The sequence below is a fragment of the Symphalangus syndactylus genome, chromosome X (assembly GCF_028878055.3).
Source record: "Symphalangus syndactylus isolate Jambi chromosome X, NHGRI_mSymSyn1-v2.1_pri, whole genome shotgun sequence".
In the NCBI taxonomy this organism is placed as follows: Eukaryota; Metazoa; Chordata; class Mammalia; order Primates; family Hylobatidae; genus Symphalangus; species Symphalangus syndactylus.
In genome coordinates, this window is record NC_072447.2 from 62,207,262 (window position 1) to 62,229,783 (window position 22,522).

Genomic DNA, 22,522 nt, shown 5'->3' on the forward strand with positions numbered 1-22,522 from the left:
CTTAAATGTGAATTCTTCTACAGAAACCTTAAGTTTCTACAGAAACCTTAAGATAATTTTATCCAGTTCCAGGAAAAACCCCCATTCAATTTCTGACTGGCATTGCACTGAGTTTATATATTAATTTAGGGTTTGGGAAGTTTGACAATTTTATGATAAGGAAATGCGCGTATCACGAATATTATGTAATACCATAAGCAGGGTCTGGGCCAGCAGCCCATAATGAAACACTTGGATGTTTCTTCAGGGAAATGTGTGCATATTCACACTACGTGGGTTATATAAAGACTATATATAGTCTCCTGTCAGTTCAGATCAGGTTTTGCTACTAGGTGAGTTTGTGTTTGTAGACATTCTTTGCCTGTTTTTTTGTTTGTTTGTTTTTTTGTTTTTTTTTGTTTTTTTGTTTTTTTGTTTTTTTGTTTTTAGACAGAGTCTCACTCTGTTGCCAGGCTGGAGTGCAGTGGCGCAATCCCAGCTCACTGCAATCTCTGCCTCCCAGGTTCAAGCGATTCTCCTGCCTCAGCCTCTTGAGTAGCTGAGATTACAGGCACGCGCCACCATGCCCAGCTAATTTTTGTATTTTTAGTAGAGACAGGGTTTCACCATGTTGGCCAGGATGGTCTCGATCTCTTGACCTTGTGATCCGCCCACCTTGCTTCCCAAAGTGCTGGGATTACAGGTGTGAGCCACCACGCCCGGCCTTTTTTTCCTTTTTTTGAGAGGGAGTCTCACATTGTCGCCCTGGCTGGAGTGCAGTGGCATGATCTCAGCTCACTGCAACCCCTGCCTCCCAGCTTCAAGCGATTCTCCTTACCTCAGCCTCCCAAGCAGCTGGGATTACAGGCACCTGCCACCACACCTGGCTAATTTTTTTTTGTATTTTTAGTAGAGATGGTGTTTCACCATGTTGGCCAGGCTGGTCTCAACCTCGTGATCCGCCCGCCTCAGCCTCCCAAAGTGCTGGGATTACAGAGGTGAGCCACCGCGCCTGGCCTCTTTGCCTGTTTTATTAGTAGGATTGAGGGGGTTGTTTTTTAAATCAGTATAAAATGTCTCTTCATGTTAAATGCTTTTGGCCTTGAGTGATGCTTTTTCTGACATTTTCATGGCTACTATTTCTTTCTGTTTGTGTTTGCCAGATATACCTTTAGGATTCTTTAATTTTTAACCTTTTTGTGTCAGCTAGTTTTAGGTATGTCTCTCATACCTCTCATAAAAACCTCATAGCAGAATTTATGCTTTTTTTTTTTTTTTTTTTTTTTGAGACAGAGTCTCGCTCTGTCGCCCGGGCTGGAGTGCAGTGGCGCAATCTCGGCTCACTGCAAGCTCTGCCTCCCGGGTTCACGCCATTCTCCTGCCTCAGCCTCCGAGTAGCTGGGACTACAGGCGCCCGCCACCGCGCCCGGCGAATTTTTTGTATTTTTTAGTAGAGACGGGGTTTCACCGTGGTCTCGATCTCCTGACCTCGTGATCCGCCCGCCTCGGCCTCCCAAAGTGCTGAGATTACAAGCGTGAGCCACCGCGCCCGGCCTAGAATTTATGCTTTTTAAGACAACTGACAGTGAAATCTTTTTTTTCTTTTTGACACATAGTCTCGCTCTGTCGCCCTGACTGGAGTGCAGTGGCACGATCTCAGCTCGCTGCAACCTCTGCAAACTGGGTTCAAGCAATTCTCCTCCCTCAGCCTCCCGAGTAGCTGGGATTACAGGCGCCTGCCATCACACCTGGCTAATTTTTTGTATTTTTAGTAGAGACGGGGTTTCACCGTGTTAGCCAGGATGGTCTCGATCTCCTCACCTCATGATCCACCTGCCTCAGCCTCCCAAAGTGCTGGGATTATAGTCGTGAGCCACTGCACCCGCCCCAACAGTGAAATCTTTAGACCATTTTTTCTCCTTCAATCTCTCCCACTTTTTCCGGCCTTTAAAATGGAGCTTTGGAACACTTGTAATTCTTATTCGTTTTCTGGTCCCTAACCCTTAACTTCTAGCTTTTGCTTAAACAACTTTTTTTTTTTGAGATGGAGTCTTGCTCTGTTGCCCAGGCTGGAGTGCTATGGCACGATCTCAGCTTACCGCAACCTCCTCTTCCCAGGTTCAAGCAATTCTCCTGCCTCAGCCTCCCGAGTAGCTGGGATAACAGAAGCGTGCCACCACACCCGGCTAGTTTTTTTATATTTGGTAGAGATGGGGTTTCACCATGTTGGCCAGGCTGGTCTCGAACTCCTGACCTCAAGTGATTTGCCTGCCTCGGCTTCCCAAAGTGCTGGAATTACAGGCGTGAGCCACCACACCCAGCCAATTTTTTTTCTTTTTAAATTCCAGGTTATCATTCCGTTTTCTTACTAACACACTAAGTCACTTATGTTTCAGGAATCCTAATGTAACATATAATATTACAAACCCCCAATCATGTTATCGTTGTCATTTTAACTGTAAATATTAAATATTTAATATATATAATATATAATATATAAATATTACCATTTACCTTCCCCTTTGTCTCTCCCTTGAGCCCTTCTAGTCATGCAGGAGTCATTTGCTCAGAGACCTTCTTTGTTCTCCTCCAAAAGGGTGCATGGGTTAGATGTACTCTAATGGTCAAAAATGTTTTTCTTTGGCTGAATAGATCTGTACTGTCTTGGCTGGGTGTAGGGCCCTTGGATCTCAGGTCTTTCTTCTTAGTGCTCCATAGGTACTGTGAGCTACTGTCTTATTGCCTCCAGGGTTGTGGAGCAGAAGTCTGTTGCTTGTCTGACCTTCTTTCCATTGTAAGCAGCCGTTCTTTGTCTCTGGAAGCTGCAAGAGTTTTTCTTTTTCTTTTTTTTTTTTTTTTTTTTTTTTTTTTTGAGGCAGTGTCTGTATTTCCCAGGCGGGAGTGCAGTGACGTGATCTCAGCTCACTGCAACCTCTGCCTCCCAGGTTCAAGCGATCCTCCCATGCACCTCAGCCTCCCGAGTGGCAGGGACTACAGGTGTGCGCCACCATGCCCAGCTAATTTTTATATTTTTGGGTAGAGACAGGGTTTTATCATGTTCAGCCCAGGCTGGTTTTGAACTCTCGGGCTCAAGCAATCCGCCCGCCTTGGCCTCCCAAAGTGCTGGGATTAGGCCGGGCGCGGTGGCTCACGCCTGTAATCCCAGCACTTTGGGAGGCCGAAGCGGGCAGATCACTTGAACTCAGGAGTTCGAGACCAGCCTGGCCAACATGGTGAAACCCCGTATCTACTGAAAATACAAAAATTTGCCAGGTGTCGTGGCACACACCTGTAGTCTCAGCTACTTGGGAGGCTGAGACAGGAGAATTGCTGGAACCCAGGAGGCGGAGGTTGCAGTGAGTCAAGATCATGCCACTGTGCTCCAGCCTAGGCAACAGAGCAAGACTCTGCCTCAAAAAAAAAAAAAAAATTGCTGGGATTACAGGCATGAGCCATTGCACCCGGCCTAAGAGTTTTTCTTTATTCTTAGAATTTGGGCATTTTGGGCTGGGCACAGTGGCTCACACCTGTAATCCCAGCACTTTGGGAAGCTGAGGCAGGTGGATCACTTGAACTCAGGAGTTCAAGACCAGCCTGGCCAATGTGGCAAAACCCTGTCTTTACTAAAAATACAAAAATTAGCAAAAATTAGCCGAGCGTGGTGGTATGCCCCTGCAATCCCAGCTACTTGGGAGGCTGAGGCAGGAGAATGGCTTGAACCCAGGAGGCGGAGGTTGCAGTGAGTCGAGATCATACCATTGTGCTCCAGTCTGGGTGACAGAGCAAGACTCCAGCTCAAAAACAAAAACAAAACAAAAAAGAATAGGGTTGGTGGGGGGCCTGTTGTGTGTTGTTAGTTAATTAATCCTATCTAAGACTTGGTGAGCCATTCCTTCATCTCAGGGAAATTTTCTTTCATACTTGTTTAATTCTGACATCTCCACCTGATCTCTTTTCTCCCCCTGCATTTCCTATTATTTCCATATTTGGTCTCCCGGACTTGGCATCCAGGTCTCTCTACTTTTTCACTCAAATCATCAAACCTTAGCTCCATGCCTTGCAGTGGTTCTTCTGTTCAGACTTTCAGACCATTAAGATTTTTCATAATGTGACCTTCTTCATTTTACCTGTTAAGTGTTTTAATGCTCTGATTAATGTTTTAGAAAGACCATTCTGGCAGCTGTTGGGAGAGATTGGAGAGGAATACAGAGGAAGTGAGAACTGGTTAGGAGGCAGTTTCAGGTGAGAGAGATGGTGGCTCAGACAGGGTGAGAAGATGGAGATGAGAGAACAGGTAGGATGGAGGAATGCTTTACATGCAGTAGCCATAGGGCTTGGCGGTGGTTTGGACCTGGGAGTTAAGAGAGTGGGAGGGGGACAAGGATGTCTCTCAGGTTTCTGGTCTGTTAAACAACTGAACAGATAGAGATGCTGTTTGTTGAGATGAGGAGTAGAGGAGGAGGCCATGTCTAGAGTGGATCTTGGGCTCCTCTCTTTGGACCCCTTAGGTTTGCAGTACCCCATGAGACATCCAGGGAAAAGCAGTGACATGCAAACATGGCCTAGGGTTTGTTTCCCCCCTCAGCTCTATGGGAGAATTGGGCTCCATGGGAATGCTGTTTAGGGATGGCATTTGCTTGCAAATAACAGTGGCTTAAACAAATAGAAGTTGATTGGTTTCACACAAGAGAGTTTGAAAGTTAGCCACTTGGGCCAGATGCGGTGGCTCACACCTGTAATCCCAGCACTTTGGGAGGCCAAGGTGAAGGGGGCCTGCCCCTCCACATCTGTGGGTATTTCTCGTCAGGTGGAGACGAGAGATTGAGAAAAGAAATAAGACATAGAGACAAAGTATAGAGAAAGAACAGTGGGCCCAGGGTACCGGCACACTCAGCATGCAAGGACCTGCACCGGCGCTGGTCTCTGAGTTCCCTCAGTATTTATTGATCACTATTTTTACTATCTTGGCAAGGGGAGTGTGGCAGGGCAACAGAGTATTGGTGGGGAGAAGGTCAGCAGGGAAACATGTGAGCAAAGGAATCTGTATCATGAATAAGTTCAAGGAAAGATACTGTGCCTGGATGTGCATGTAGGCTAGATTTATGTTTCACTTTACACAAATATCTCAGTGTAGCAAAGAGTAACAGAGCAGTATTGCTGCCAGCATGTCTCACCTCCAGCCACAGAGCAATTTTCTCCTATCTCAGAATAGAACGAATGGTCGGCTTTACACCGAGACATTCCATTCCCAGGGACAAGCAGGAGACAGAAGCCTTCCTCTTATCTCAACTGCAAAGAGGCCTCCCTCTTTCACTACTCCTCCTCAGCATAGACCCTTTATGCGTGTCGGGCTGGGGGATGTAAGGTCTTTCCTTTCCCACGAGGCCATATATCAGGCTGTCTCAGTGAGGGGAAACCTTGGACAATACCCAGGCTTTCTTGGGCAGAGTTCCCTGCGGCTTTCCACAGTGCATTGTGTCCCTGGTTAATAGAGAATGGAGAATGGCGATGACTTTTACCAAGCATACTGCCTGCAAACATTTTGTTAACAAGGCACATCCTGCACAGCCCTAAATCCATTAAACCTTGATTCAATACAGCACATGTTTCTGTGAGCACAGGGTTGGGGCTAAAGTTACATACAGATTAACAGCATCTCAAAGCAGAACAATTTTTCTTAGTACAGATCAAAATGGAGTTTCTTATATCTTCCTTTTCTACTTAGACACGGTAACAATCTGATCTCTCTTTTCCCCACACAAGGCGGGTGGATCACCTGAGGTCAGGAGTTGGAGACCAGCCTGGCAAACCCCATCTCTACTAAAAATACAAAAAATTAGCCAGGCGTGGTGGCAGGCACCTGTAATCCCAGCTACTCGGGAGGCTGAGGCAGGAGAATTGCTTGAACCTGGGAGGCAGAGGTTGCAGTGAGCGAGGATCGCACCATTGCACACCAGCGTGGGTGACAGAACAAGACTCCGTCTCAAAAAAAAAAAACAAAAAGCCACTGGACATTGCCATTGTTGGCTTAGTAGCCCTCTGGTGTCAGGGCTGTAGGAGAGGATCTCTGAAGATCCTCTTGAACCTACCCTCAGATGGCCACTGCTGCTTCAACCACCACATCTTATGTGGTGGGAAGAAAGGATGCAAGGCAAAATGAAAAAGAGAGAGAAACGGTCAGGTGCAGTGGCTCACACCTGTAATCCCAACACTTTGGGAGGCCAAGGCAGGAGGATCTCTTGAGCCCAGGAGTTCAAGACCATAGGCAATATAGTAAGATCCCATCTCTACCAAAAAAAAAAAAAAAAAGAAATCATCCAGGCATGGTGGCACACGCCTGTAGCCCCAGCTACTCAGGAGGTTGAGGCAAGAGGATCATTTGAGCCCGGGAGTTTGAGGCTGCAGTGAGCTATGATCGCACCACTGCACTCCAGCCTTGGGGGACAGAGCAAGACTGTCTCAAAAAAAAAGATGCCTGTAATCCTAGCACTTTGAGAGGCCAAGGTGGGGTGATCACCTGAGGTCAGGAGTTCGAGACCAGCTTGGGCAACATAGCGAAACCTCATCTCTACTAAAAATACAAAAATTAGGCCAGGTGTAGTGGCTCACGCCTGTAATTCCAGTACTTTGGGAGGCCGAGGCAGGTGGATCACCTGAGGTCGGGAGCTCGAGACCAGCCTGACCAACATGGAGACACCCCATCTCTACTAAAAATACAAAATTAACCAGGCATGGTGGTACATGCTTGTACTCCCAGCTACTCGGGAGGCTGAGGCAGGAGAATCACTTGAACCCAGGAGGTGGACGTTGCAGTGAGCCGAGATCCCGTCGTTGTACTCCAGCCTGGGCAACAATAGTGAAACTCTGCCTCAAAAAAAAAAAAAAAAAATTAGCTGGACCTGGTGGCAGGCACCTGTAATCCCAGCTACTCAGGAGGCTTAGGCAGGAGAACTGCTTGAACCCAAAAGGTGGAGTTGTAGTGAGCCAAGATCGTGCCCCTGCACTCCAGCCTGGGCGACAGAGTGAGACTCCGTCTCAAAAAACAGAAAAAAGAGGCTGGGTGCGGTGGCTCATGCCTATAATCCCAGCACTTTGGGTAGGCCAAGGCGACTGTATCATGTGAGGTCAGGAGTTCAAGACCAGCCTGACCAACATGGTGAAACTCCGTCTCTACTAAAAGTACAAAAATTAGCTGGGCATGGTGGCAGGCACCTGTAATCCCAGCTACTCGGGAGGCTTAGGCAGGAGAATCGCTTGAACCCAAAAGGTGGAGTTTGTAGTGAGCCAAGATTGCACCACTGCACTCCAGCCTGGGTGACAGAGTGAGACTCCGTCTCAAAAAAAGAAAAAAGAGGCTGGGTGCGGTGGCTCACGCCTATAATCCCAGCACTTTGGGTAGGCCAAGGCAAGTGTATCACGTGAGGTCAAGAGTTCAAGACCAGCCTGACCAGCATGGTGAAACTCCGTCTGTACTAAACATACAAAAATTAGCTTGGCATGGTGGCAGGCACCTGTAATCCCAGCTACTTGGGAGGCTGAGGCAGGAGAACCACTTGAAACCAGGAGGCAGAGTTTGCAGTGAGCCATGTTCACACCACTGCATTCCAGCCTCGGTTACAGAGTGAGACTCCGTCTCCAAAAAAAAAAAAAAGCATATACGGCATACCTGTTCCACTTTTGCACAAATATTTTATTTCTAAAGTATGTCTGGGCTCTGGACTAGGGTGAATGAAGTTCAGATCCCAGCCATACTATTTCCTGGCTGTAGAATCTTGGTCACTTACTATTTGTTCCAAACCTTTTTGTCGTCGTCTGTAAAATGAGAATGGTAATATTAGTGTGCACTGTTTGTGGGAGGAGGACTGGCAAGAATATGAGAGTAGGAGTTTGGGCTCTTGAGCTTTGGGCCTGGCCTTCAAATTTCCACTCTTTCACTCACTAGCTAAGGGGCCTTGGGCAAGTACCTTATCATGACTGTGCCTGTTCGCTCAAAGAGAGTCACGGTAGTAGTAGTACTCAACCGATAGGACTGAAGTGACTATTGCATGAGTCAGTATTGGCAAAGAATTCAGAATAGTTCCTGGCACACAGCACTATGGAAGCATTAGCTAGTATTATTATTTCTTATATTGCTGTTGAGCGCTTGTCCTAGTGCTTGGCACATAGTAACTGCTCAATAAATACTACTTTATATCATTAAAATATTAGAGGCTGCCCAGCCAGTTCCTGAGACATCTACTACAAAAGAATTGTTCATGGTTTGATTTTGTTTTTTACATGATTTGGATGATACAGGAAGAGGGACTGGGAGTCGTTTGTTCCCCTGCAGGTAGCCTGGCTTCAGTAGAAGGAGAGGAAGCCGGCCCTGAGGTCTGGGTTATCATCCCCATTCTCATAGCACTTTGTTCTGTTTGCCCAGGCCCGTTGCTGGAAGACTGGGACATAATCAGCCCCAAAGATGTCATTGGCTCCGACGTGTTGCTGGCTGAGAAACGGTCATCACTGACAACTGCTGCCCTGCCCTTTACACAGTCCATCCTCACTCAGGTGTTTTCAGGGACCCTGGGGACCCAGCTGTGGTTGGAGGGCAGAGCCTACCTGGCACCCTGGTTCTGAGCATGCTGGTTGGCAGCTGCCCCTAGTCCACGCAGCTGATGGTGGCCTCCTTCCCTCCTCATAGGTGGGCCGTACCTTGTCTAAGGTCCAACAAGTGCTGAGCTGGTCGTATGGGGAAGATGTCAAGCCATTCAAGCCACCCCTGAGCGATGCTGAGTTTCACACATACCTGAACCATGAGGGCCAGCTCTCCCGACCCGAGGAGTTGCGCCTGCGGATCTATCATGGCGGTGTGGAGCCCTCGCTGCGAAAGGTGAGCATCCTCAGTCATCTGTTGGGTCCATCACTGCTGCACTCATTAACAGCTCCTGAGACACATGCAGTCAGCCACACTGCTGTGGGCAAGGGTGGAGATGTTCCAGGGCACGAAGCTCTCTTTAAGGAGGGGCGAGCAGTCGGAGGCCTAGCAGACTTAGAAGGAAGACAGAAGCCCAAGGGGGGTGGGTGGGTGGCAACTGATAGACATTGAGGTGTGGTTTATCTGGAGAACTCCAGCCTCATCCCTTTCACCCCTGGCCAGGTGGTGTGGCGGTATCTGCTGAATGTGTATCCAGATGGACTGACAGGCCGAGAGCGGATGGACTACATGAAACGCAAGAGCCGCGAGTATGAGCAGCTCAAGAGCGAGTGGGCCCAGCGAGCGAGCCCTGAGGACCTGGAGTTCATCCGCAGCACGGTCCTCAAAGATGTACTGCGCACTGACCGGGCCCACCCCTACTATGCGGGGCCTGAGGATGGCCCACATCTACGGGCGCTGCATGACCTGCTCACCACCTATGCCGTTACCCACCCACAGGTGTCCTACTGCCAGGGCATGAGTGACCTTGCCTCACCCATCCTCGCCGTCATGGACCATGAGGGCCATGCCTTTGTTTGCTTTTGTGGCATCATGAAGCGCCTGGCCGCCAACTTCCACCCTGACGGCCGTGCCATGGCCACCAAGTTTGCACACTTGAAGCTGTTGCTGCGACACGCTGACCCTGACTTTTACCAATACCTCCAAGAGGCAGGCGCTGATGACCTCTTCTTCTGTTACCGCTGGCTGCTGCTGGAGCTCAAGCGTGAGTTCGCCTTCGACGATGCCCTCCGCATGCTTGAGGTCACTTGGAGTTCGCTGCCCCCTGATCCTCCTGAACATGAGGTAGAGCTGGTTGGACCCCCCAGCCAAGTGGCAGACACTGGTTTTGGTGGCCACAGGGGGTGGCCCGTGCGACAGAGGCACATGCTGAGGCCTGCTGGTGGAGGAGGTAGTACCTTTGAAGATGCTGTTGACCACCTGGCCACAGCCAGTCAGGGGCCTGGTGGTGGGGGGCGTCTCCTGAGACAGGCCAGCTTGGATGGCCTCCAGCAACTCAGGGATAACATGGGCTCCAGGAGGGACCCTCTGGTCCAGCTGCCCCACCCAGCTGCCCTTATCAGCTCCAAGTCCCTCTCTGAGCCTTTATTGAACTCCCCAGACCCACTGCTCTCCTCCTTTTCCCACCCTGATTCCCCATCTTCCTCATCTCCACCATCCACCCAGGAGGCCTCTCCCACTGGTGATATGGCTGTAGGATCCCCCTTGATGCGAGAGGTAGGCTCCCCAAAAGACCCCGGAAAGTCCCTGCCACCTGTACCACCAATGGGACTGCCCCCGCCCCAGGAGTTTGGCCGGGGGAACCCATTCATGCTGTTCCTCTGCCTGGCCATCCTGCTGGAGCACCGCGACCACATCATGCGCAATGGGCTGGATTATAACGAGCTGGCCATGCACTTTGACCGCCTTGTGCGAAAACACCACTTGGGGCGCGTCCTGCGCCGGGCCAGGGCTCTCTTTGCTGATTACCTGCAGTCAGAGGTGTGGGACTCAGAGGAGGGGGCTGAGGCCACAGCCGCATCTTGATCAGGCTTTCTTGAGCCCTCCATCAGCCCCACCAGATCTCCATTCTTTGCCATGAGGGCCAACACATGAGACCCCACCTCCCTCCCTGCCTGCCAGCCCTAGACTTGTTGGAGCATAGAGCCCTTCTTCCCCAGGCCTAAGTATGTGGAGCTCTGCTTTGGCACTGCCCCACAGAGGCCACGCCTCTTTATTCTGTTTCTGTTGTTTTGTTTTTAACTATACTTTGCACACATGAAGGTCACTGTGGTTTGTGTGTTTCTCTGCCTCCTCCCTGGGTTTTGCTGTAGATGGAGTCCTCAGGGGCCCTTTACCTGATGGAGGGGAAATACTTCACTTGGTGGAGAGAGGCTCCAGCTTCCCCCTTGTGATGGGGAGAGTGGATGCTGACAATCAGTTCCCAAAGGTGAGCCCAGGTGGGGCACTGCTTGAGGAAGGCCTGAGTCTGTTTTTTTGGTACATCCGTCGGCCTGTAAGGGTCTGTATTATGGCTGTGAATATATGTTTTCAGGACAGCCCCCTGGATGAGAGATAAGAGAGTTCCTGGCTCAAAAAAGGACAAGATTCTTTACTGAGATTGGGAAGTATGGGCTACTTAGAAACGTTGGACCAGCCACCCCTGGCATTCCACACGTCACCATTTCTAGGATCTTGGCCTCTCTGTGAGGCTTATGCACCGATGCTGGCAGCCCTGGGCAGAGGCCTCGGCCTCCTTTTTGTTTTCCACTTCAGACAGGTACCGTGCAGATGTTAACAAGGTTTGAGCGAGGCGCGTCTCACACATAAGTGTGAAAGCCCAATCATCACATTGTTGAATTACAAAAGGATCTAGGGCTCCTATTCTTGTCACTTGCTTTGGAGCCAGTTTGAAAGACTGGCCTAGCCCATGCCTAGGGGCCCTAAACTGGGATTCCAGCTCACAGCACCTGTCTTAACCATTTCAGCAGTAGAAACCACTTATTTATCTTCTCCATCTCACTAATATGGACAAACATCAAGCACTGATAAAACGCAGGCCCTAATAGAATTCACTTCGTTATTTGGAGGATAATGATCAAAAAAAGGTCCTTTTTCCCACTGACATGCTCAGAGGGTGGGATTCTCTCACAGGCCAGGTGCTGTCATCCACAAAGGATGGGTGAAATAACTGGGGTCCTCAGGTCACGGTCTAGCCACACCAGCTTCTCCCAAGTACTAACCAGGCTTGACCCTCCTTAGCTTCAGAGGTCAGACAAGATCCGGCATGTTCAGGATGGTATGGCTGTAGACCAGGCTGGGTTCTGGCCAGAGCTGTTGCACTAGGCAATGCTGCCAGAGATGAGGAGGCATCAGGGCAGTCATCCCCTCTGCTGTTTGCCCCAAGAATGCCATACAAACCTGGGGATGACCCTTAAAAGCCTCCCGTTACCCCCAGTATTGGGGGAAAGCTGACTATTCCTCAGATGAGAACCCAGTCACTTGAAGAACAGGACAAGACTATTCTGTGTCTAGGGGGCTCAAGCACTGTGTGTGGGTCTAAGGAATGCATTTTGTGGAAATGGGCTCAGACTCCCCGAAGGGCCATCCAACCTATGGGAGTGTCTGGCCTTCTGAGGTCCTGAAATGTCTCTTTTGTCAGTAAACAGCTAATACCCTCTGGGATGCGTTCTGTGATTAATGAGCTCAGGTGTTTGAAGCACCAGACAAGCCAATTCTGTGGATAGTAGTTTGGGACCTCTGAGAGACAGAAGAGTCCTTTCTGTGAATAGGAGGCTCAGATACCCTGAAAGGCAGAAACCTCTAATATTCCTCTAGGATACTTGGGGTTTCTGGTTCCTGCAAAGATGGCAGACAGCACAAGCTACTGGTTCCTTTGCCCGAAACCAACTCTGGAGAAACTAGAGAAAGAAACATGGGTTCTAGAAATTGCAACATAGCAATGAGAGACCCATGGGGAAATGGAAGGCTGTCTTTAACTGGTGTGTGTTTTGACGGGCAGATGGTCAGAGGCAGTAAATAGAGGATAGGTTAGGGAAGAAGAGATTTAAGTTCTGGCTCTCACCTCTCCCCTATATTGCCTTGGGGAGGTCCTTGTGTGCCCCCTTCATTGCATTAATCATCCAAACCACTGGTACACAGGTCTGGGGGACTAGGATCAGGGCAGCAAGGGCCCTGCAGGGGAAAGAAATAGGCAGCCAGAGGAAATCAGTCCTCCCACTCTCCCGCTCCAGACACCCAGGCTGATGGATTACACTTAAGGAGACTGCCACCTCTTTTTTTTTTTTTTTTTTTTTTGAGACAGAGTCTTGCTCCGTCACCCAGGCTGGAGTGCAGTGGCGCGATCTCAGCTCACTGCAACCTCCGCCTCCCGGGTTCAAGGAATTCTCCTGTCTTAGCCTCCTGAGTAGCTGGGACTACAGGCGCCTGCCACCACGCCTGGTCAATTTTGTATTTTAGTAGAGACGGGGTTTCACCTTTTTGGTCAGGCTGGTCTCAAACTCCTGACCTCAGGTGATCCACCCGCCTCGACCTCCCAAAGTGCTGGAATTACAGGCATGAGCCTCCGCACCCAGCCAAAACTGGCACCTCTTAAAGTGGTTTTCCTCTGACGGTTTAAAGATGAACCCCACGCTAGGAGGATTGTCAAGTGTCCAAAGGGCAAGTGAGCGGGATAACTGTGCTTCTGTGGTACCTGTGGCTGTCCAGCCTCTGGCTCCTCTCCCACACATCCTTTTACCCCTGGAGCTCTAGGTCATTAAGCTGACTCGAGTCGGGCCTTCAGCCTTTCCTCAGTACGTTCTATCAGCCAGGAGAGTGGATAATTTCAGGGGCATGTAAGTTCACCGCCAAAATAACCAGACACCAGGGCAGTATGACTTCCACCAAAGAAAAATAAACTGGACGTTCTCTAGTGCTGGATAACAAGTTACCCCAAACTTAGCCACTTAAAACATCACAGTTTCTGGGCTGGGTGCGGTGGCTCATGCCTGTAATCCCAGCACTTTGAGAGGCAAGGCGGGCAGATCACCTGAGGTCAGGAGTTTGAGACCAGCCTGGCCAACATGGTGAAACCCCGTCTCTACTAAAAATACAAAAAAATTAGCTGGGCGTGGTGGCAGGTGCCTGTAGTCCCAGCTACTTGGGAGGCTGAGGCAAGAGAATCGCTTGAGCCCAGGAGGCGGAGGTTGCAGTGAGCCAAGACTGTGACCCTGCACTCTAGCCTAGGTGACAGAGTGAGGCCTAGGTGACAGAGTGAGACTCCGCCTCCAAAAAAAAAAAAAGAACAACAAAAACCATCACAGTTTCTGAGGGTCAGGAATCTGGAAGCAGCCTAGCTGGGTAGTTTTGACTCATGGTCTCTCCTGATGTTTTACTCAAGTTGGCAGCCAGGACTGCAGTCAGCTGACAGCTTCACTTGGCTGACAGACCCACTTCCAACATGGCCCACTCACCGGGCAGTTGGCAAAAGGTTTCAATTTCTCACCGCCTGAGCATCTCCGTGGGGCTCCTCACAACATGTCATCCTAACGAGCAGGTGAGACCGTGACCAAGACGGAAGCCACAATGTCTATCTTAAACTCAGAAAAGACAGACCATCAGTTCTGCTGTATTTTATTGGTCACATAGACCAACCCTAGCACAACATGGGAGGGGATTATACAGTGCGTGAATACCAGGAGGCAGGAATCATGGGGGACTATATTGGAGGCTGGCTCCTACACTGGGTAACATATAATATCTGAAGCAGATGTATTGAGACAGACGAAAAATTTTAAATAAACATAATAAATAAAAACTATTAGAATATAGGGCCGGGGGTGGTGGCTCACGCCTGTAATCCCAACAGTTTGGGAGGCTGAGGTGGGCGGATCACAAGGTCAGATGACACCACCCTGGCTAACACGAGGAAACCCCGTCTCTACTGAAAATACAAAAAATTAGCCGGGTGTAGGCCGGGCACGGTGGCTCACACCTGTAATCCCAGCACTTTGGGAGGCCGAGGCGGGCGGATCACGAGGTCAGGAGATCGAGACCATCCTGGCTAACACAGTGAAACCCCGTCTCTACTAAAAATACAAAAAAATAGCCTGGCGAGGTGGCGGGCACCTGTAGTCCCAGCTACTCCGGAGGCTGAGGCAGGAGAATGGCGTGAACCCTGGGGGGCAGAGCCTGCAGTGAGCCGAGATCGTGCCACTGCACTCCAGCCTGGGTGACAGCGAGACTCCGTCTCAAAAAAAAAATTAGCCGGGTGTGGTGGCACACGCCTATAGTCCCAGCTACTTGGGAGGCCAAAGGCAGGAGAATGAGGTCAGGAGATCAGGAGATAGAGACCATCCTGGCTAACATGGTAAAACCCCATCTCTACTAAAAATACAAAAAATTAGCCGGGCGTGGTGGCGGGCAACTGTAGTCCCAGGTACTCGGGAGTCTGAGGCAGGAGAATGGTGTGAACCTGGGAGGCGGAGCTTGCAGTGAGCCGAGATCGCACCACTGCGCCACTGCACTCCTGCCTGGGCAACAGAGCGAGACTCCATCTCAAAAGAAAAAGAAAAAAAAAATTAGCCGGGTGTGGTGGCGGACGCCTGTAGTCCCACTGTAGTCCCAGCTGCTCAGGAGGCTGAGGGAGGAGAATGGCGTGAACCTGGGAGGCAGAGCTTGCAGTGAGCCAAGATCAGGCCACTGCACTCCAGCCTGGGCGACAGAGCAAGACTCTGTCTCAAAAAAAAAAAAAAAAAACGAAAAGAAGAAGAAAGGATATGGCACATTAAAAGCCCAAAGAAAGCTAAGATAGCTATCCTAATAGCTAAGAAAATAGGTCGGGTGCAGTGGCTCTTGCCTATAATCCCAGCACTTTGGGAGGCTGAGGCGGACAGATTACCTGAGGCAAGGAGTTGAAGACCAGCCTGGCCAACATGGTGCAACCCCGTCTCCACTAAAAATACAAAAATTAGCCTAGAATGGTGACATGTGCCTATAATCCCAACTACTCAGGAGGCTAAGGCAGGAGAATCACCTGAACCCAGGAGGCGGAGGTTGCAGTGAGCTGAGATTGTGCCACTGCATTCCAGCCTGGGTGACAGATGAAGACTCTCGAAAAAAAGTTGGTAAAAGAGCAGAGGAACAAACCCAAAGGATTGAGTCATGGAGGAAATAATATAAGGAAGGAAAAAGATACAATAGAGAATTGTAAAGTAATAATAAAGAGTCACAGAATAGGCCAGGCGCGGTGGCTCACACCTGTAATTCCAGCACTTTGGGAGGCTAAGGCAGGCATACCACTTGAGGCCAGGAGTTCGAGACCAGCCTGGCCAACATATGAAACCCCATCTCTACTAAAACTACAAAAATTAGCTAGGCATGGTGGTGCATGCCTGTAGTCCCAGCTACTCAGGAGGCTGAGGCAGGAGAATCGCTTGAACCTGGGAGGCGGAGGTTGCAGTGAGCCAAGATTGTGCCACTGCACACCAGCCTGGGTGACAGAGTTAGACTCCATCTCAAAAAAAAAAAAAAAAAAAAAAAACAGGCCAGGCGCGGTGGCTCACGCTTGCAACCCCAGCACTTTGGGAGGCCGAGGCGGGCGGATCACAAGGTCAGGAGATTGAGACCACGGTGAAACCCCGTCGCTACTAAAAATACAAAAAAAAAATTAGCCGGGCGTGGTGGCGGGTGCCTGTAGTCCCAGCTACTCGGAGAGGCTGAGGCAGGAGAATGGCGTGAACCCTGGAGGCGGAGCTTGCAGTGAGCCGAGATTGCGCCACTGCACTCCAGCCTGGGCGACAGAGCGAGACTCCGTCTCAAAAAAAAAAAAAAACAAAAAAAAACCAAAAAACAACAACAACAACAAAAACACCAGGCACAGTGGCTCAGGCCTGTAATCCCAGTGCTTTCAGAGGCCGAGGCAGGCGGATCACTTGAAGGTCAGGAGTTTGAGACCAGCCTGGCCAACATGGTGAAACCCTGTCTCTACTAAAAATACAAAAAAAAAATTAGGTGGGCGTGGTGGCTCACACCGGTAATCCCTGCACTTTGGGAGGCCAAGGTAGGCAGATCACCTGAGGTCAGGAGTTCGAGACCAGCCTGACCAATATGGAGAAACCTCGTCTCCTAAAAATACAAAATTAGCCGGGTGTGGTGGCGCATACCTGTAATCCCATCTACTCGGGAGGCTGAGGCAGGAGAATCATTTGAATCTGGGAGGCAGAGGTTGTAGTGAGCTGAGATTGCACTCCAGCCTGGGTGACAAAGTGAGACTTCATCTCAAAAAAAAAAAAAAGCTGGTACTTTGAAAATAATTAATAATGATAGACCTTTGCCAAGACTGATTTAAAACAATGCAATGCAAAATGCATAACAAAGGCAAATTATAGATACAAAAAGGCTACAAATTGTAAGTTAATACACTTGAAAACAGATGAAAAACAAAAATTTCAGGAAACATTAAAATGTGCTCAAATGAATGCAAAAAGAAATAGAAAGCTTGAATATAACTTGAATATACAATAAATTGTAGGAAAAATTAAAATGATAATCAAAGATACCCCATCTTACTGTAATAAACAGCCTCAGGCCCAGCCCCAGACGGTTTTGCAGATTGTAGTTCTATCAAACTTTCAAGGAACTGTAATTCCCATCTTATACAAATTGTTCCAGAAAATAGGAAAAGAGAAAAAGCCGTACACCTCATTTTATGAGACTAAAATAGTCTTGATTCTAAAACCAGATAAGGAAAATACTAAATAAATTTATAGACCCACTGGACTTATGAATATAGATGCAAAAATTCTAATAAAATATTAGCTACCTGAATTCAATAGTGCATTTTGTTTTAAATCATAAGTAGGGTTTATCCCAGGAATACAATTGATCCAAATTAGAAAATTAGTGAATGCAGGCCAGGTGTGGTGGCTCGCGCTTGTAATCCCAGTACTTTCGGAGGCTGAGGCGGGTGGATTACGAGGTCAGGAGTTCGAGACCAGCCTGGCCAACACAGTGAAAACCCGTCTCTACTAAAAATACAAAAATCAGCTGGGCGTGGTAGCAGGCGCCTGTAATCCCAGCTACTCGGGAGGCTGGGGCAGAAGAATCGCTTGAACCCGGGAGACGGAGGTTGCAGTGAGCCGAGATCATGCCACTGCACTCCAGCCTAGGTGTCAGAGGTAGACTCCGTCTAAAAAAAAAAAAAAAAGAAAAAGAAAAAATTAGTGAATGCAATTGACCATATTAATAAAGGAGGAAATTATATGATAATCTCAAAGCAGAAAAGGATTTGATAAGCTTCAGTGCCTGTTTATGATATTTAAAAGGGGGATGGGCATGGTGGCTCATGTCTGTAATCCCCGTACTTTGGGAAGCTGAGGCAGGTGGATCACTTGAGCCCAGGAGTTTGAGACCAGCCTGGGCAACATGGCAAAACCCCATCACTACAAGAAAAAAAAAAAACTCTTTGCAAACAAAATAAAAGTAGAAGAAAACTTCTTTAACTTCATACATAGCAAAATATTACAGCAAAAAATGCTTATTTTTTTGAGATGGAATCTCACTCTTGTTGCCCAGGCTGGAGTGCAATGGCATGATCTTGGCTCACTGCAACCTCCACCTCCCAGGTTCAAGCAATTCTCTTGCCTCAGCCTCTCAAGTAGCTGGGATTACAGGCGCCCACCACCACACCCAGCTAATTTTTGTATTTTTAGTAGAGACAGGGTTTCACCATGTTGGCCAGGCTGGTCTCAAATTCCTGACCTCAGGTGATCCACTGGCCTCAGCCTCCCAAAGTGCTGAGATTACAGGCATGAGCCACCAAACCTGGCCAATAGAGAATTTTTAGATGCATTTCCCTTTAAGATCAGGGACAAGGCAAGGATGTTCACTCAATACTACTCTTTAATATAAAACCAGCTAATGCTATAAGGAAAAAATAAATGAGGTATACATTGTAGAAGGAATTGATAAAACTCATTTGCAAATGATATGAGTGACTACATTAAAGAACCAACAGAGTCGGGCGCGGTGGCTCACTCCTGTAATCCCAGCATTTTGGGAGGCCAAGGTGGGCAGATCACGAGGTCAGGAGATTGAGACCATCCTGGCTAACACGGTGAAACCCCGTCTCTACTAAAAGTACAGAAAATTAGCCGAGTGTGATAGCGGGCACCTGTAGTCCCAGCTACTCAGGAGGCTGAGGCAGGAGAATGGCGTGAACCCAGGAGGCAGAGCTTGCGGTGAGCCAAGATTGCGTCACTGCACTCCAGCCTGGGTGACAGAGCGAGACTGTCTCAAAAAAAAAGAACAAACAGAATGACAAAAACAACTAATAGGACTAATAAGAGAGTTCAGCAGCCAGGCGTGGTGGCTCACACCTATAATCCCTGCACTTTGGGAGGCTGAGGCGGGTGGATCACCTGAGGTCAGGAGCTCGAGACCAGCCTGGCCAACATGAGGAAACCCCATCTCTACTAAAAATACAAAAAATTAGCTGGGCGTGGTGGCACATGCCTGTAATCCCAGCTACTCAGGAGGCTGAGGCAGGAGAATCGCTTGGAACCCGGGAGGTGGAGTTTGCAGTGAGCCGAGATCGCACCACTGCACTCCAGCCTGGGCAACAATAGCAAAACTCCATCTTAAAAAAAAAAAAAAGGGTTCAGCAAGGTTTCCCAATACAAAATCAACATCAACCTGTAAAAATCAAAAGCATTTCTGTATAGCAGCAATAACCAACAAAAAAATAAAGTAGGAATGAATTTAATACAAGAGACCTCTATTTTAAAGAATTTAAACTCTAACAATAGATATCGATCTGAATAAAAGAGAGACATTTTATGCTCTTTGCTGGAAAGATTTTGGTAATATATAAGTTATTTTTAACAAATTATCCCAAAACTTAGTGGCTAAAACAATACACATTTATTATTTCACACGGTTTCGGAGAGTCAGGATTCTGAGAGTGGCTTAACTGGGTGGTTCTGACTCAGAGCCTCTCATGAGGCTACAATCAGGATGTTGGCCAGGACTGCAGTTATCTGAAGGCTGGGATCCACCTTTAAGAAGGCTTGCTCAAGGCCGGGCGCGGTGGCTCACGCCTGTAATCCCAGCACTTTGGGAGGCCGAGGCGGGCGGATCACGAGGTCAGGAGATCGTGACCATCCTGGCTAACATGGTGAAACCCCGTCTTTACTAAAAATACAAGAAATTAGCCGGGCGAGGTGGCGGGCGCCTGTAGTCCCAGCTACTCGGGAGGCTGAGGCAGGAGAATGGCGTGAACCCCGGGGGGCGGAGCCTGCAGTGAGCCGAGATCCTGCCACTGCACTCCAGCCTGGGCGACAGCGAGACTCCGTCTCAAAAAAAAAAAAAAAAAAAAAAAGAAGGCTTGCTCAGCCGGGCGCGGTGGCTCACGCTTGTAATCCCAGCACTTTGGGAGGCCGAGGCGGGCGGATCACGAGGTCAGGAGATCGAGACCACGGTGAAACCCCGTCTCTACTAAAAATACAAAAAATTAGCTGGGCGTGGTGGCGGGCGCCTGTAGTCTCAGCTACTCGGAGAGGCTGAGGCAGGAGAATGGCGTGAACCCGGGAGACGGAGCTTGCAGTGAGCCGAGATCACGCCACTGCACTCCAGCCTGGGCGACAGAGCGAGACTCCGTCTCAAAAAAAAAAGAAGAAGGCTTGCTCACATGGCTGTTGCCAAGAGGCCTTACTTTCTTGCCACCTAGATCCCGCCATAGGGCTGCTCATGACATACCAGCTAATGTCCCACAGAGTGAGCAGTCTGCGTGACAGCAGGAAGCAGATGTGCCTTTTACAACCTGGTCTTGGAAATGACACACTATCACTTCCACCTCATTCTATGCTTTACAATTGAGTCACTAAGTCCAGCACACATGCAAGTGGAAGGGAGTTAGGCTCCAACTCTTGACGAGTGCAGTATCAGAGTGTGACCATATCTTAAAACTTCTACAGTTAATATTATTAAGATGTTATTTTGGCCGGGCATGGTGGCTCACACCTGTAATCCCAGCACTTTGGGAGGCCGAGGTGGGTGGATCACCTGAGGTCAGGAGTTCGAGACCAGCCTGACCAACATAGACAAACCCCGTCTCTACTAAAAATACAAAATTAGCCGAGCATGATGATGGGTGCCTGTAGTTCCAGCTACCCAGGAGGCTGAAGTAGGAGAATTGCTTGAACCCGGGAGGCGGAGGTTGCAGTGAGCCGAGATTGCACCATTGCACTCCAGCCTGGGCAACAAGAGCGAAACTCTATCTCAAAAAAAAAGACGTTATTTCTCCCAAAATGTAAAAATTCAATGCAATCTCAATAAAACTTCCATTACTTTTTTTTTTAATGTTTTAAAACAGGGTCTCACTTTGTTGCCCAGGCTGGAGTGCAGTGGCACGATCATAGCTCACTGCAGGCTCCAACTCCTGGGTTCAAGCGATCCTCCTGCCTCAGCATCCCAGGTAGCTGGGATTTAGGCATGAGCCACCATGCCTGACCTCATTACTTCTTTTTGTTAGAACTGCAATACACTTACATTAGAATTTAGAATACTAATGAATCATGGACAGCTAAGACAGCCTTCAAAGAAAGAGTTATGATGGGGATTTGCCCATTAGATATTAAGACGTATTAAAGGCGTTAGTAATAAAAGGGAAAAAAAAAACAACAAACCTATATTGGCCCAAGAGCTAAGAAGTAGACCAATTAGAAGAGAAGGCCGGGCGCAGTGGCTCACACCTGTAATACCAGCACTTTGGGAGGCCGAGGTGGGCAGATCACAAGGTCAGGAGATCAAGACCACGGTGAAATCCCGTCTCTACTAAAAAATACAAAAAAAAAATTAGCTGGGTGCGGTAGCAGGCGCCTGTAGTCCCAGCTACTCGGGAGGCTGAGGCGTGAACCTGGAAGGCGGAGCTTACAGTGAGCCGAGATCGCGTCACTGCACTCCAGCCTGGGCGACAGAGCGAGACTCCGTCTCAAAAAATAAAAAAGACCATCCTGGCCAACATGGTGCAACCCCATTTCTACTAAAAATACAAAAATTAGCTGGGCATGGTTGCGCGCGCCTGTAGTCCCAGCTACTCGGGAGGCTGAGGCAGGAAAATCACTTGAACCCAGGAGGCAGAGGTTGCAGTGAGCCAAGATCGTGCCACTGCACTCCAGCCTGGCGACAGAGTGAGACTCTGTCAAAAAAACAAACAAACAAACAAAAAACAGCTCAGAAGTCAGGTACAATAGTGCTCCCCTGTAATCCCAGTTACTCAGGAGGCTGAATTGGGGAGAATGCTTGAGGCCAGGAGTCAGCCTGGGCTCATCTCTTAAAAACAACAACAACAACAACAAAACCAGCAACAAACAACCTGAGAGACAGACCCATATATCTATGGAACTTGATATATGATAGAGGTGGTAAAACACACACAGGGATGGAACAGATTGCTTAATAGATGGTGTTGGGGCATCTGGCTCATCACACAGAGAAAAATAAAATTGGAGCTCTATCTCACACCATATACAAGGACAGACTCTACATGGATTAAAGACCTAAATGTGGCCGGGCGCGGTGGCTCATAGCCTGTAATCCCAGCACTTTGGGAGGCCGAGGCGGGCGAATCACTTGAGGCCAGGAGTTCAAGACCAGCCTGGCCAACATGGCGAAAACCTGTCTCTACTAAAAATGCAAAAATTAGCCAGGTGTGATGGCACACACCTGTAATCCTAGCTACTCAGCAGGCTGATGCAGGAGAATCACTTGAACCCAGGAGGCGGAGGTTGCGGTGAGCCGAGATAGTGCCATTGCACTCCAGCCTGAGCAACAAGAGCGAAACTCTGTCAAAAAAAAAAAAGAGACAGAGAGAGAGAAAGAGAAAGAGAAAGAGAGACAGAGAAAGAGAAAAAGAGAAAGAAGAAAGAAAGAGAAAGAAAGGAAAGAGAGAGAGAAAGGAAAAGAAAAGAAAGAAAAAACTGTAGGGGAACATCTTGTGACCTGGGGAAGAGAATGATTTCTTTAAAAGCACAGACCAGGCCGGGCGTGGTGGCTCACGCCTGTAATCCCAGCACTTTGGGAGGCTAAGGC

The 22,522-nt window shown here is 48.8% G+C and overlaps 1 protein-coding gene and 1 non-coding gene across 6 annotated transcripts in view; one reads left to right on the forward strand and one right to left on the reverse strand.

Moving 5' to 3' along the window:
* The window catches only part of TBC1D25 (TBC1 domain family member 25), a 28,264-nt gene extending 16,154 nt beyond the window's left edge, over window positions 1-12,110 (forward strand). For all 5 annotated transcript variants that reach the window (XM_055268981.2, XM_055268977.2, XM_055268979.2 and 2 more), the window contains 3 exons: window positions 8,399-8,526; window positions 8,660-8,848; window positions 9,116-12,110. In XM_055268981.2, coding sequence (XP_055124956.1) covers window positions 8,399-8,526; window positions 8,660-8,848; window positions 9,116-10,477 — 1,679 coding nt within the window. In that variant the 3' untranslated portion in view covers window positions 10,478-12,110. The remainder of the gene's footprint in view (window positions 1-8,398; window positions 8,527-8,659; window positions 8,849-9,115) is intronic.
* On the reverse strand, window positions 11,201-11,302 carry LOC129476612 (small nucleolar RNA U13). The gene has a single exon (XR_008655036.1). It is a non-coding gene; the product is annotated as a small nucleolar RNA U13 (small nucleolar RNA).
* Window positions 12,111-22,522: the final 10,412 nt, after the last annotated feature.